At 48.1% G+C, this 12828-nt stretch overlaps 1 protein-coding gene across 1 annotated transcript in view; it reads right to left on the minus strand.

The window, feature by feature from the left end:
* The window catches only part of NAV1 (neuron navigator 1), a 326783-nt gene that overhangs the window by 218581 nt on the left and 95374 nt on the right, over positions 1-12828 (minus strand). Inside the window, exon 4 of the mRNA XM_066626528.1 lies at positions 167-1021. Within this exon, the coding sequence (XP_066482625.1) occupies positions 167-1021 (855 nt within the window). The remainder of the gene's footprint in view (positions 1-166; positions 1022-12828) is intronic.

Genomic DNA, 12828 nt, shown 5'->3' on the forward strand with positions numbered 1-12828 from the left:
TGCAAGGCACCCTCGACTCCATGCATAAGTTGCCAAGAGGAAGCCAGGTGGGGGGTGGTGGCCCAGTGCCTGCAGAGTGCAGAGACCCCCAAAGCAGGGCTCCTCCTGGTCCTCCCCCATCACCTTCCGCGAGCAAAGCAGCCAGGCTTGTGCGGGACCGACTCACCGAGCATCTGGCTGAAGAGCAGCTGCTCCAGGTCGCCCAGCACGGTGACCACCAGCTCGGGATCCACCTTCAGGAAAGCCTTCTCCTCCGAGGGCGCCCCCTTCCCGGCGGGCTGGCCGGGCGCCGTCTGCTGCTGCTGCTGCTGCGGGGCCGCCTTGCCCTTGCTGGAGAGCAGCTCGTCGTCGGACTTGGGGTTGTCGCCGGCGTCGGGCGCCTTGCTGAGCGGCTTGACCTCGGCGTAGGGCCCGCGCGGGATGCGGCTGGGCTTGCCCAGGTTGGAGGGCAGCGGCGCCAGCGGCGGCGGGGGCTTGTGGCCGGCGGCCGGGGCCAGCTTGGCCTGGAAGAGCGAGTGCTCGGAGCGCGAGAGGTTCTTGGACATGAGGGGCGGCGTGCCGGCCTCCTTGCCGCCCTTCAGGCCGCGCCCGCCGAAGCCCTTGGCCGCCTTGGCCATGTCGTCGCTCCACTTGGGCTCGTAGAGCTGCATCTTCTTCTCGCTGTCCGTCAGGAAGGACAGGTTGGTCAGCGACTTCTGCTTGCGCAGGTTGGACGCCGCCGGCGCCCTGCCGTCCCCGCCGCACCGGAACACCTTCAGCTCGGCCGCCTTGGGCGCAGCCACCCCGCCGGGGCCCTTGGCGTGGGCGCGCTTCTGCATCATGGCCTTGGGGCCCTCGGAGCCGGGCGCCGCCTTCCTGGAGCCCCGCAGCTCCTCCGGCCCTTCCTCGCCGCTCAGCTCCGCGTCCTGCTGCTGCTGCTGCAGGCTCCTGACGTGGTTGCCGCTGCTGCCTCCTCCTCCGCCGCTGCCTCCGAGCATCTTCTTCCCGCCTGCCGCGAGGAAACCATTTAAAAGCCCGGCCTCTGAAGCGCGGAGGGAGAAGAAAGAACCAGGCGGGTGGAAGGAGAGAGGGAGGGGGAGGAGCGGGGGGGCAAGACACAGAGAGAGACACGCTATCAAAGCAGCCAGCCGCTGAAGCCGCCACCACCTTCCCCGCCCCGGCCCGGCCGGCGCGCTCCCGGAGGCGCGGAGCGCACAGCCCCTCCTATCTCCTCCAGCGCCGCTGGGGAGACTGAGCGAGGCACCGAGGGGCGAAAGCCCAGGAAACAATAAGGCCCCGCCCCGCCCGCGAGACGCTCTTGGCAGAGCCGAGTGGGGGCGCGGGACGCGTGCGAGGCTATTTCTGGCTCCGCGAGGAGGAGGCGCGCGTAATTGCGCACGAGGTGCGGCCGCCCTGGGCACCTCTGTGGAGAGGTGGGCGCGCGCACGGGAAAGCTGCCCGCCTGCGCAGCTGGGAGGACGGGGCGCAAGTGGGGGAGACGAGGGAGGCAGGGGCGCCGGAGTTGCCGGTCAGTCGCCACTACGGAGGAACGGGTCTGCAGGCACAGCTGACTGACACATGGCCCTGGCTGACTGGGCTCCCTCTTCCATACAGGTCTCTCCACCCTGCTGTCGACCTCTTCCCGCGCTCGAGGAGAGCACCAGGCGCCAGAAAGGGCCAAGAGTCCCAGCGCTTTGCATAAGAGCATAAGAAGAGCCCCGCTGCATCAGGCCAAAGGCCCATCTAGTCCAGCTTCCTGTATCTCACCACGGCCCACCCAGTGCCCCAGGGAGCACACAAGACAACAGGCACAACCAGCATCCTGGTGCCCTCCGCTGCACCTGGCAATCAGAGACAGCCTGCCTCTTCATTTGGGACACCTCCTTGAAACACCGCCATCCTCTCACTCAGTCCTGAAATGCTCCTTTCCCTGCCACTCCAGGACCCGTGGGAGCTGGTTGAGATGACTAAGGGCCCAATCCTATCCACCTTTCCAGCTCTGGTGTAACAACAACGCAGCCCATGGAAGGGGAACACATGTTCCCACACCTTAAGAAGGCCCCAGTGACTACCCCTCCACCACACGATGCAGCGCACACCCCACTGGCACAACTGCACCACCAGCACTGGAAAACTGGATAGGATAGGACCCTAAGCCATCAGGGAAAAGGCAATCCATACATGCTCAAATGCACTCTTTAATTTAATGTGTCCAAGACTATACCCTAGGAAGAACCCTGTTACGGTTTTCTTTGGGAGGGAGTCCCATCAGCCTTTCTAGCAAAGCTACTGCTTCCTCCACATAATAATTATTCTCTTTCAATTGATACTTATAAAATAGGAGTAATAGGATGATGACAATTGAGCTCAGAACTGTGGTGCGGCAAACTTCTAAAGCCTACTCTCCTGCTGCATTTTTGCCCCATTTCATGCCCCCCACTTGCCATTTAATTCTAAAACAACTTTCAGCCTAGTCAGTCAGACATAGGTTTAATTGTATAACATCCCAATCCTATGCTTCCCAGCACCTTCTGGAGCAGCGGCACCAAAGCGGCTTCTCAAGTCTGTGCCAGGTATTTTGCCAGTGCAGATTTGGGAGACTCCATTATGGCCTTCTTAGCCCAACACAGAGTTCAGCATGTGGCTGAGCAGAGCTCTGTTGGTCCCAACCCCCCCCCCCACCTTGGTTCTCCCCTGCTCCGCCATCATTCCACTCTTCCCCTCAGCCCCAGAGGCCACATCACCGCTTGGTGGTTTCACTTGCGCCCCCCCCCCAGCAGTGGCACATCCTCCTGCCAGCACTGGGCACAGCTCCTGATGTAGGCCCAGCACCAAATGCTCCCTACTCTCCCAGTGCCGTAAACATGCTTTATGGTACGTTTACGACACCTAGCACGGGCCCTGGGAGGGTTCAGGATTGGGCCCTAAGGAAGGTCCTTACAGAATTATTGTAAGGATTACTGAGCAAATGTATGTGAAGTACTTTCACCACTCTGCAGTATTTTGCAAATGTGGTGTAGTACTACTAGCTTGGTCTTTTAGAAATATATTCTTATTACTTCTGTTTGTGAATCATCGGATCGGAGAGCACATTACCTGTATTTTCTGTGGCTCCCAGGAAGACTGCTCATACTAGCATCCATGCTGCTTCTATAGACACATACTTGGAAGTACATTCCGTTGATTTCAGTGGAATGGCCTTCCTAGTAAACATTCCTAGGACTGCAACTTCAATATAAATAGCAATCATATTTCTAAACTAGGAATTTTAAAAAGTGGCAATATTAAGGGCCTAACTGCACATCATGAACACACAGTTTGGCCCTGCCCATCTGAATTTTCATTTAAATAGCAGCCACATGAGAGGAATCTGGATCTGGATTGCAGTATGCAGGCGGAGTGTGTATTTAATCCTTTCCCCTCATGTCGCAGTCCTGACAAAACTAGGGTACCCTTTCCCTACCCAAGTTACTATTAGCCCTAGGAGGAAAGCTCTCTTCTGACAATGTCTTATTTGGTAGACTGATTTTCATGGATATTCTGTGTGTCCAACCCAAACAGGCAAGCTCAGTCTGGTAGGAAAAGAAGTCATCACAGAGAGTCATTCATTCTGAGAAAGGAATGTACTCAGGGAAACTGAGTTAACCAAAAGCTTGATCTTTGAGAATAAGACTAAGCAGGATTCATCTAGTTGCCCCATGGCAGTGGTGAGGGGTGCACAGACATCCCTAAAGCAAATATTAGGCAAGGATGTTCTCACTCAGCTCTGAGTCACTGTAGTATTGCTGGTTAGCTGAAGCCAGCCTCAAATCCCCAACCATGTTAGATAAAATAGGACAAGCCTGTTATCTCTGCATGGACAGACAGTGACTTGGAGCCGTTCATGTCTAGTCCATGTTACTCATATCATGTGGGCTTCTGCTGACATTTGGTGTGAGTTTCAGAGCTGCCCTGTAATCTGATTAGAATTAGTGGGGAGGTGCAGCATTAATGCTCTAAATGGGGTTGCACTCCCTCTGAAGGAGCAGGTCTGCAGCTTGGGGGTCCACCTGGATTTGCAGCTGCTTCTGGATTCCCAGGTGGCGGTTGTGGCCAGGGGGGCCTTCACTCAGCTTCGGCTGGTGCGCCAGCTGCGGCCGTACTTGGATCGTGCAGACCTGGCCACGCTGATCCATGCCACAGTGACATCAAGGTTAGATTATTGTAACACGCTTTATGTGGGGCTGCCCCTGAAGACGGTTCAGAAACTGCAATTAGTGCAGAATGCGGCGGCCCGTGTGGTCACTGGAGCTAGGCGGTTTGACTCTGTTAGCCTGCTTCTCCAGCAGCTGCATTGGCTGCCCATTCGTTTCCGGGCCCAATTCAAGGTGCTGGTTTTGACCTTTAAAGCCCTATACTGCTCTGGGCCAGGGTATCTCAGAGATCGCCTACTTCCGTACAATCTGGCTCGTCCTCTTAGGTCATCAGAGAAGGCCTTTTTACAAGTGCCACCGCCTAAGGAGGTACGTGGGGCGGCAGCAAGAAATAGGGCCTTCTCAGTAGAGGCACCAACGTTATGGAACTCCCTTCCCCTTGATTTGAGAATGGCTCCCTCTCTTGAGACTTTTCTGCGAGGCCTGAAGACCTTTTTGTTTAAACAAGCCTTCTGAGTTCATGGCCTTTTTAAACATCTTTTCTATATCTTTTAGTATTTTTACAGGCCTGATTCCTCTATGATTTGCTGTGTTTTGCTCTTTTTATCTGACTTTTTATCTGACTACTGTTTTTATGGGTATCTGTTAATGTGTTTTAATATGTTTTTATTTGCGGTTAAATTATGTTTTTAATCTGTTTTTAATATGTTGTAAGCCGCCCTGGGTCCCTTTCGGGGAGAAGGGCGGGATATAAATAAAGTTTATTATTATTATTATTAAACCCCACTTCCTTGCACACAGTCAGATTCATCCAGATTGAACCTCCATTCCTACATGTATTCCTGTCACTCATCCCAGATTGTAGTACTGAGCAACAGCACCAGATCACTCAATATTTTACAGTGGTTCTTCAGCTCTTGAAAAGCTGGGAAACAACCACATCCCTGAATTTCACCTGGAAGGGGAAACAAAGTGCCTGCTGCCTGGTTGGGGAATGTAGGATGAAATGCTGTGCTGTGCATTATAGGATGTTTCTGCCACTTGGCATTTCATTTCTAGAGCCCTTCAGAGGCACATCTTGCAGAAAGCAGATCAGGTGGTTTCCCACTCAACAAATCTACATGGAACACCAGATCTCCCCTACAGACTGGAAGGTATCCATTTTCCTTTCTGAAGCAAAACCAGCCACTCCAATGTGTAATAAAGCCCCAGCAGCAAAGTTGCTTGTGTTCAGAAGAATAAAACTTGGTTCAGTAACATACTGTTCACTTCCAAATCACCCAAAGTGTGCTTGACCCCATGCCAGCTCCACTAAAAACATAAGATTTCATCCAAGCCACATCACTAGAAGCAGTTCCTGACCTTTTCCTTGTCTAAAAGTTCACAGCAGAGAGTGGGGCTTGGGCTCAACACCCCCTTTCCCCATAAATCTAACAGCTATAAGAGCAATGGAGAGAATCCCTTACCTAAGAGCCATAACTGTTCTATGCCAGCAGATCCATCTTAGCCACTCATATAAAACATGATGTAAAGCAAAATATTTTATAAATTAATTTGCATGATTAATAATTACTGTAATATATTTCTTTTGCAGAAGCTGCAGTTTTCTTGGCAAGCTCTGGGATTTCAGATGGCAAAGAGGGAAGCGGGCCATAATTCATTACAGAGCAGGAAGTAAGCAGCATTGAGAGCAAAACAACACCTTCTAGGAACTCATATGGTAGCTCTCTCTCCCTCTTCATAACATGCAAGCACACATGGACATGCAGGGAAACACCCAATGCAACGGCATCAGGATGTAAGGTACGTTATCCTATACATTGCAGCAGAAAGTGCTCCAGGCTGTTGCTTTTGGCAGCAACCCTGGGTGTGGGTTGCCTGCCACAAAGTTCTTCTGACAAAGCAGAATCATTTCTATCAGTCAGCCCTGTTGTCCTGAAAAGTTTAAAAACCTCTGGTCAAGTTGATAAGTCTTGGAGTTTGGTGAACCAGGAACCAACTTCAGCCTCCTGTTTCAGGGAGCCTTATGCTGGAATATTAAGTGCTGTTACTTGGGAGTAAGCTCCACTGAACTCAGTAGGACACTTCCAAGTAAGCAGGCTGTTAACCACGTGTATGTGACACGAAGAAGAACAAGGCCTTGCATAGCAATGTCAGGATTAAAACTGGCAAGCAAACAGCCACACCAGCCACCAGAAGCTAAAAGCCTAACCACCCTTCCTTGTCCCATCCCAATCATGCCCTAGGGACCAAAGTCTGCCTGAATGCTTTCCCCACATCCATGGTATTCCAAACAAAGAAAAAAAGGGAAGTGGGCTGTGATTATAGTCAATTTTTTTCTTGCTAATTATCCTTCCTGTGGGAGGAGGCAATTAGTTCTATTTGGTGACCTCACAGAGGATTCCATGGCAATGAACAGGATATATCACATTAGAGGACATTATTGTGTGTTTGGGGCAGGGTGGGGGAAACAGCTAAAGAAGAAATTGAACAGACAAAAAAATTGCTTTAAGCAGAGAATCCAACTTTTTGCAGGCAGGCAGAATAGTGGTTCCAAGTGATTCCACTACTATAGGGAATCACAGAAAATAGGATTTGGAAAGTGGGAACTAATCAGGTCTCTTACTGCTTAGAGCTTGAATCAGTATTTATTAAACACCATGTCTGTCTCCCAATGAACAAAACATCAAGATCCAAAGGAGGTTTTAAATATTCCCACTGTTAGACAACAATGTTTTTCCATTCCTCTTCCATCCACCAACCAATGCTGAAAATGAAATCAATGAAACCAGAAATTTTTAATTACATCTTACTTTTATTAAATATTTTAATTTTTAGGAGTTATCATTTTAATTGACTTATAGCTGCTTCAAGCTGCAAAAAAAGTCTTTTGGAAAACAATTGGCAAATATCACTAGTGGTTGGTTTGATTAAGTGCATGAGATTTTGCAAATGTGTGTTGCAAATGTCTTGCTGAGTATCTAAATTGTTAATAGCATTGGTTAAGAAACCTACATTAAGCAATAAACACACATGACACTTTACACACAAGTTGTCTAGAACCAAAATCAATTACCAGGACAAGCAGAGAAAATTCATAAGAAGTCAATGAAATACTGCAGAATAGATCTAGTATCAGTATCTGTCCAAAGAAATAGAGTTGGCAAGTATTCTTCCTCTGTACGGAGATTATGATGTTTCAGTTGCTAAGACCAAAAGTGTTTGTCACAGGTCCAGCAGTCATCTCAGTTTAGCCTCTGGACACATAGACATCAGCTACATAAAGGTTAGTGAACAAATGTTGTAACTGCCTTACAGGATATTTACTCAGAAGTAAGTCCCACTGTGTTAAGTGGGGCTAACTCTTAGGTAAGTGTGTATTGAATTGTAGCTTTATGGTCTAATCCTAACAGGACCTTATGCTGTGCAGTGGTTCTCAAGCATTTAGTGTCGGGACCCACTTTTTAGAAAGAGAATCTGTCAGGACCCACCGGAAGTGATATCATGACCAGAAGCGGCATCATCAAGTAGGAAAATTTGTAACAATCCTAGGCTGGATTCCTACCCACACTTACCCAGGAGTGACTATCATTGTTAAAAGCATATACTGTACATAGTAGCCTGTGAAAAGTACAGATCTGTAACATTTCCCCAAATGCAGTCACATACCAGTCTAATATATTAAAAATAAAATATTGAAATGAATGGGGACCCACCTGAAATTGGCTCACGACCCACCTAGTGGGTCCCGACCCACAGTTTGAGAAACACTGCTGTAAGGTCCTTTAAGGGTGTGCCAAGCATGACGCCTGATTGCTGATGCAAGTGGCTGGGTCTGCATACCAGTGGACAGAGAAAGAGCCCTGGTGCTGGTAAGTCAGCATGGGGGGGCAAGAGGGAGGTGGGGGTGGGTGAAACGGGGCAGGGAGGAGAAGGAAAGGGGAGGAAGTGGGTGGGGAGAAGGGCGAATCAAGGCTGGGAAGGGGATGGTATCAGCGGCACAAGCTCCACCGATATCCTACCCCCCTTCTTGGCCTTGATCACCTTCCTGGGTCCCTTTGGACTTGTGCCAGCTATATAGCTGGTGCAGGTCCAAGGAGACCAAGTGCAGCAGTGAAGGCTTACCCCAGGGCAAGAGAACAAATGTTCCCATACATCAAGGAGGTCTTCAGAGTCCCAAATTACCCTGCAGGATGCAGCACACACCCTGTTGGCAAGGCTGCATCACAGTAAGGGGAGTTAGGTAGAATTGGGCTGCCCAAGCATCAGATTTTTGATCCATTTTGGGAAACCTCTGGCTCTCCAAGGCCTGAGGCAGAAATTTGGGCCAGGCTATGAAAGAAATGGATTGACTATGACTGAAGTTGTGGCCTTGAGCAAGAAAAGTATGTGCTTTTTCACCTGTTTTACAGTCCCTCTTTGAGAATGTGTAATAGCAATACAGTTGTTTATATATTAGTGATGGTTAAGAACATAAGAACAGCCCCACTGGATCAGGCCATAGGCCCATCTAGTCCAGCTTCCTGTATCTCACAGCGGCCCACCAAATGCCCCAGGGAGCACACCAGATATGTTCTATGAAAGAAAGGCAGCAGCATACCCCAAACTGTAGACAAGGAGTATACATAACAACTAGAGCCCTGGATAGTGGCAAATATTTGCAATGCTTGCAATGCTGCAGAAGGCTATAATACTTCTTAGTAGGAGAAGCAATTACCAGGAGAGATGGGCAGGCTGGCTCAAATTCATTCTGGATAAGTTTGAAAATGATCTGAGATCTTCCCCGAAAAGTCAGAAAGAAAACAGATAATTTACTGAGCCAATCTTGGACAGCTCTGGTCAAGCCAAAACATGTCCCACTGACTTCAATGTGATGTAGTCCCAACAAAGTGTGAATGAGATTGTTGACTTATATGGTTTTAGACTCAAATTTATGCTTTGATCTTCAGAGCAAAGTATGATGAATTTTCAAGCATGGAAAAGATTTGTTCAAGGAAAACTGGACATCAAAATTTGAGATAGAAAAAAACGGACACAAAATGACTACTCCAAAGTAGTTATTAAGGCATTTTAATCCAGTTTTGTTCTTCCCAGTCTAGACAACCAACAGAGGGCCCAATCCTATCCAATTTTCCATTGCCAATGCAACCACAATGCAGACCCAAGGTGAAGTAACAAACATTACTTTGAGGAGGCCTCCATAACTCCCACCACCACCACAGGATACAGTGCACACCCTATTGATATGGCTGCATCAGTGTTGGAAAACTGGAATTGGATTGGGCCCTAACCCTTTCGATTACAGTGTATGACCACTGGAATCCAACATATATGGAAAGGTTGGAAAACAAACACAAAGATAGCCAGAGCCATGCCTTTTTTATGGAATCAAGGATTTGGGAACTTTATTGTATTGGCAACCTTCAGTCTCGAAAGACTATGGTATCGCGCTCTGAAAGGTGGTTCTGGCACAGCGTCTAGTGTGGCTGAAAAGGCCAATCCGGGAGTGACAATCCCTTCCACACCGGGAGCAAGTGCAGTCTGTCCCTGGTCTGTCTCCCTGGCTATGGGCCTTCCTTCTTTGCCTCTTAGCCTCAGACTGTTGGCCAAGTGTCTCTTCAAACTGGGAAAGGCCATGCTGCACAGCCTGCCTCCAAGTGGGCCGCTCAGAGGCCAGGGTTTCCCACTTGTTGAGGTCCATCCCTAAGGCCTTCAGATCCCTCTTGCAGATGTCCTTGTATCGCAGCTGTGGTCTACCTGTAGGGCGCTTTCCTTGCACGAGTTCTCCATAGAGGAGATCCTTTGGGATCCGGCCATCATCCATTCTCACAACATGACCAAGCCAACGCAGGCGTCTCTGTTTCAGCAGTGAATACATGCTAGGGATTCCAGCACGTTCCAGGACTGTGTTGTTTGGAACTTTGTCCTGCCAGGTGATGCCGAGGATGCGTTGGAGGCAGCGCATGTGGAAAGCGCTCAGTTTCCTCTCCTGTTGTGAGCGAAGAGTCCATGACTCGCTGCAGTACAGAAGTGTACTCAGGACGCAAGCTCTGTAGACCTGGATCTTGGTATGTTCTGTCAGCTTCTTGTTGGACCAGACTCTCTTTGTGAGTCTGGAAAACGTGGTAGCTGCTTTACCAATGCACTTGTTTAGCTCGGTATCGAGAGAAAGAGTGTCGGAGATCGTTGAGCCAAGGTACACAAAGTCATGGACAACCTCCAGTTCATGCTCAGAGATTGTAATGCAGGGAGGTGAGTCCACATCCTGAACCATGACCTGTGTTTTCTTCAGGCTGATTGTCAGTCCAAAATCTTGGCAGGCCTTGCTAAAACGATCCATGAGCTGCTGGAGATCTTTGGCAGAGTGGGTAGTGACAGCTGCATCGTCGGCAAAGAGGAAGTCACGCAGACATTTCAGCTGGACTTTGGATTTTGCTCTCAGTCTGGAGAGGTTGAAGAGCTTTCCGTCTGATCTGGTCCGGAGATAGATGCCTTCTGTTGCAGTTCCAAAGGCCTGCTTCAGCAGGACAGCGAAGAAAATCCCAAACAAGGTTGGTGCAAGAACACAGCCCTGCTTCACTCCGCTTCGGATGTCAAAAGGGTCTGATGTGGAGCCATCGAAGACAACAGTGCCCTTCATGTCCTTGTGGGAAGATCTGATGATGCTGAGGAGCCTGGGTGGACATCCAGTCTTGGGGAGAATCTTGAAGAGGCCGTCTCTGCTGACCAGGTCGAAAGCCTGGAGGAAGCTAGAGCCCTGGATAGTGGCAAATATTTGCAATGCTTGCAATGCTGCAGAAGGCTATAATACTTCTTAGTAGGAGAAGCAATTGCCAGGAGAGATGGGCAGGGTGGCTCAAATTCATTCTGGATAAGTTTGAAAATGATCTGAGATCTTCCCCGAAAAGTCAGAAAGAAAACAGATAATTTACTGAGCCAATCTTGGACAGCTCTGGTCAAGCCAAAACATGTCCCACTGACTTCAATGTGATGTAGTCCCAACAAAGTGTGAATGAGATTGTTGACTTATATGGTTTTAGACTCAAATTTATGCTTTGATCTTCAGAGCAAAGTATGATAAATTTTCAAGCATGGAAAAGATTTGTTCAAGGAAAACTGGACATCAAAATTTGAGATAGAAAAAAACGGACACAAAATGACTACTCCAAAGTAGTTATTAGGGCATTTTAATCCAGTTTTGTTCTTCCCAGTCTAGACAACCAATAGAGGGCCCAATCCTATCCAATTTTCCATTGCCAATGCAACCACAATGCAGACCCAAGGTGAAGTAACAAACATTACTTTGAGGAGGCCTCCATAACTCCCACCACCACCACAGGATACAGTGCACACCCTATTGATATGGCTGCATCAGTGTGGGAAAACTGGAATTGGATTGGGCCCTAACCCTTTCGATTACAGTGTATGACCACTGGAATCCAACATATATGGAAAGGTTGGAAAACAAACACAAAGATAACCAGAGCCATGCCTTTTTTATGGAATCAAGGATTTGGGAACTTTATACATAGTTAAGAATCATAGTTAAGAATCAATCAGATCATTTCAGATAACATTTCAGATCAGGCACAGATCTGAATCGTGTGAGGATAAAGAGGGACAGTTCACTGCTGGGTCAATTTATATTTGTCATAAATTCTCTGTAGGGCAAGCCTGCCCTAAAAGTACAAGACAGCAGTTCTGGATTTGTATAAAATGCACATGGAAGAAAGCATGACAGTCAGGTTTGGTATGCTGAAAACAATCAACAGGGTTCCTTTCCCAGCAAAAATGCCTTTGTGTAAAGAAACTATGGCTGCACTTCTTCTGTCAAAATAGGCAAAGGTTAATTTTCTCCATACTTTGAATCACACAAGAAAGTCTATGGCATCTGTGATGTCTGGAGCTCATATTGCAGGAAGACAAACTGCTGAGACTACTGTCAGCAGGACATAGAATCCCAAACAAAAGATTTGGGCAGAACACTCAATACGCACCTTACCTGCCATTGTGCTTACAATTCTTTTCTTCAATCCCCATGCCTCAAATCTCAAGAATTGTACCTTGGGGATTGGATTTTCGAAGAATAGGTACAGGAGGCAAAAAGACTAGTAAACGAGAAATTTTAAAAAATGCTAACCACATTCTTGCTACGTAAAAACAAGTTGTGTAAATGTAAGACATGAGGAACTGCTTATTCCAAAAATGCTATGGAAATATCTTCAAACTTGACCATGAACAAGATCCCCTGCTCTAGTGCTCTGTTGACAGAAAAATGATAATTACATGTAGCTATGAACTACCACAGTATTACACAGAAGACTTTTTGGCACTGAATATAAATGAATTTGCCTTGATCTGAGTAGGATCACTGGTCCATCTAGGTCGGTATTTACACTTGACTAGCAGTGGTTCTCCAAGGTGTTAGGTCTTTTCTCTACCCTACATGAAGATGCCAAGGACTGAACTGGGACCTTCTACTTACAAAGTGGGTGCTGTACTACTGAGCTATGGCCTCTTCCTATGCATGAACCATATGTCGCTATGACTCTTAGGGCACAAGCCTAACCAGGTCTACTCAGAAGCAAGTCCTATTTTGTTCAATGGCAGTTACTCTCAGGAAAGTGTGGTTAGGATTGCAGCCTCAAAAACTTAGACTTATGAATGGCCATGAGAGTGAGAAGCAATCAGATAGCTCTAAGACAGCTTAATGCCC

Source organism: Tiliqua scincoides, chromosome 4 (assembly GCF_035046505.1).
Source record: "Tiliqua scincoides isolate rTilSci1 chromosome 4, rTilSci1.hap2, whole genome shotgun sequence".
Taxonomy (NCBI): Eukaryota; Metazoa; Chordata; class Lepidosauria; order Squamata; family Scincidae; genus Tiliqua; species Tiliqua scincoides.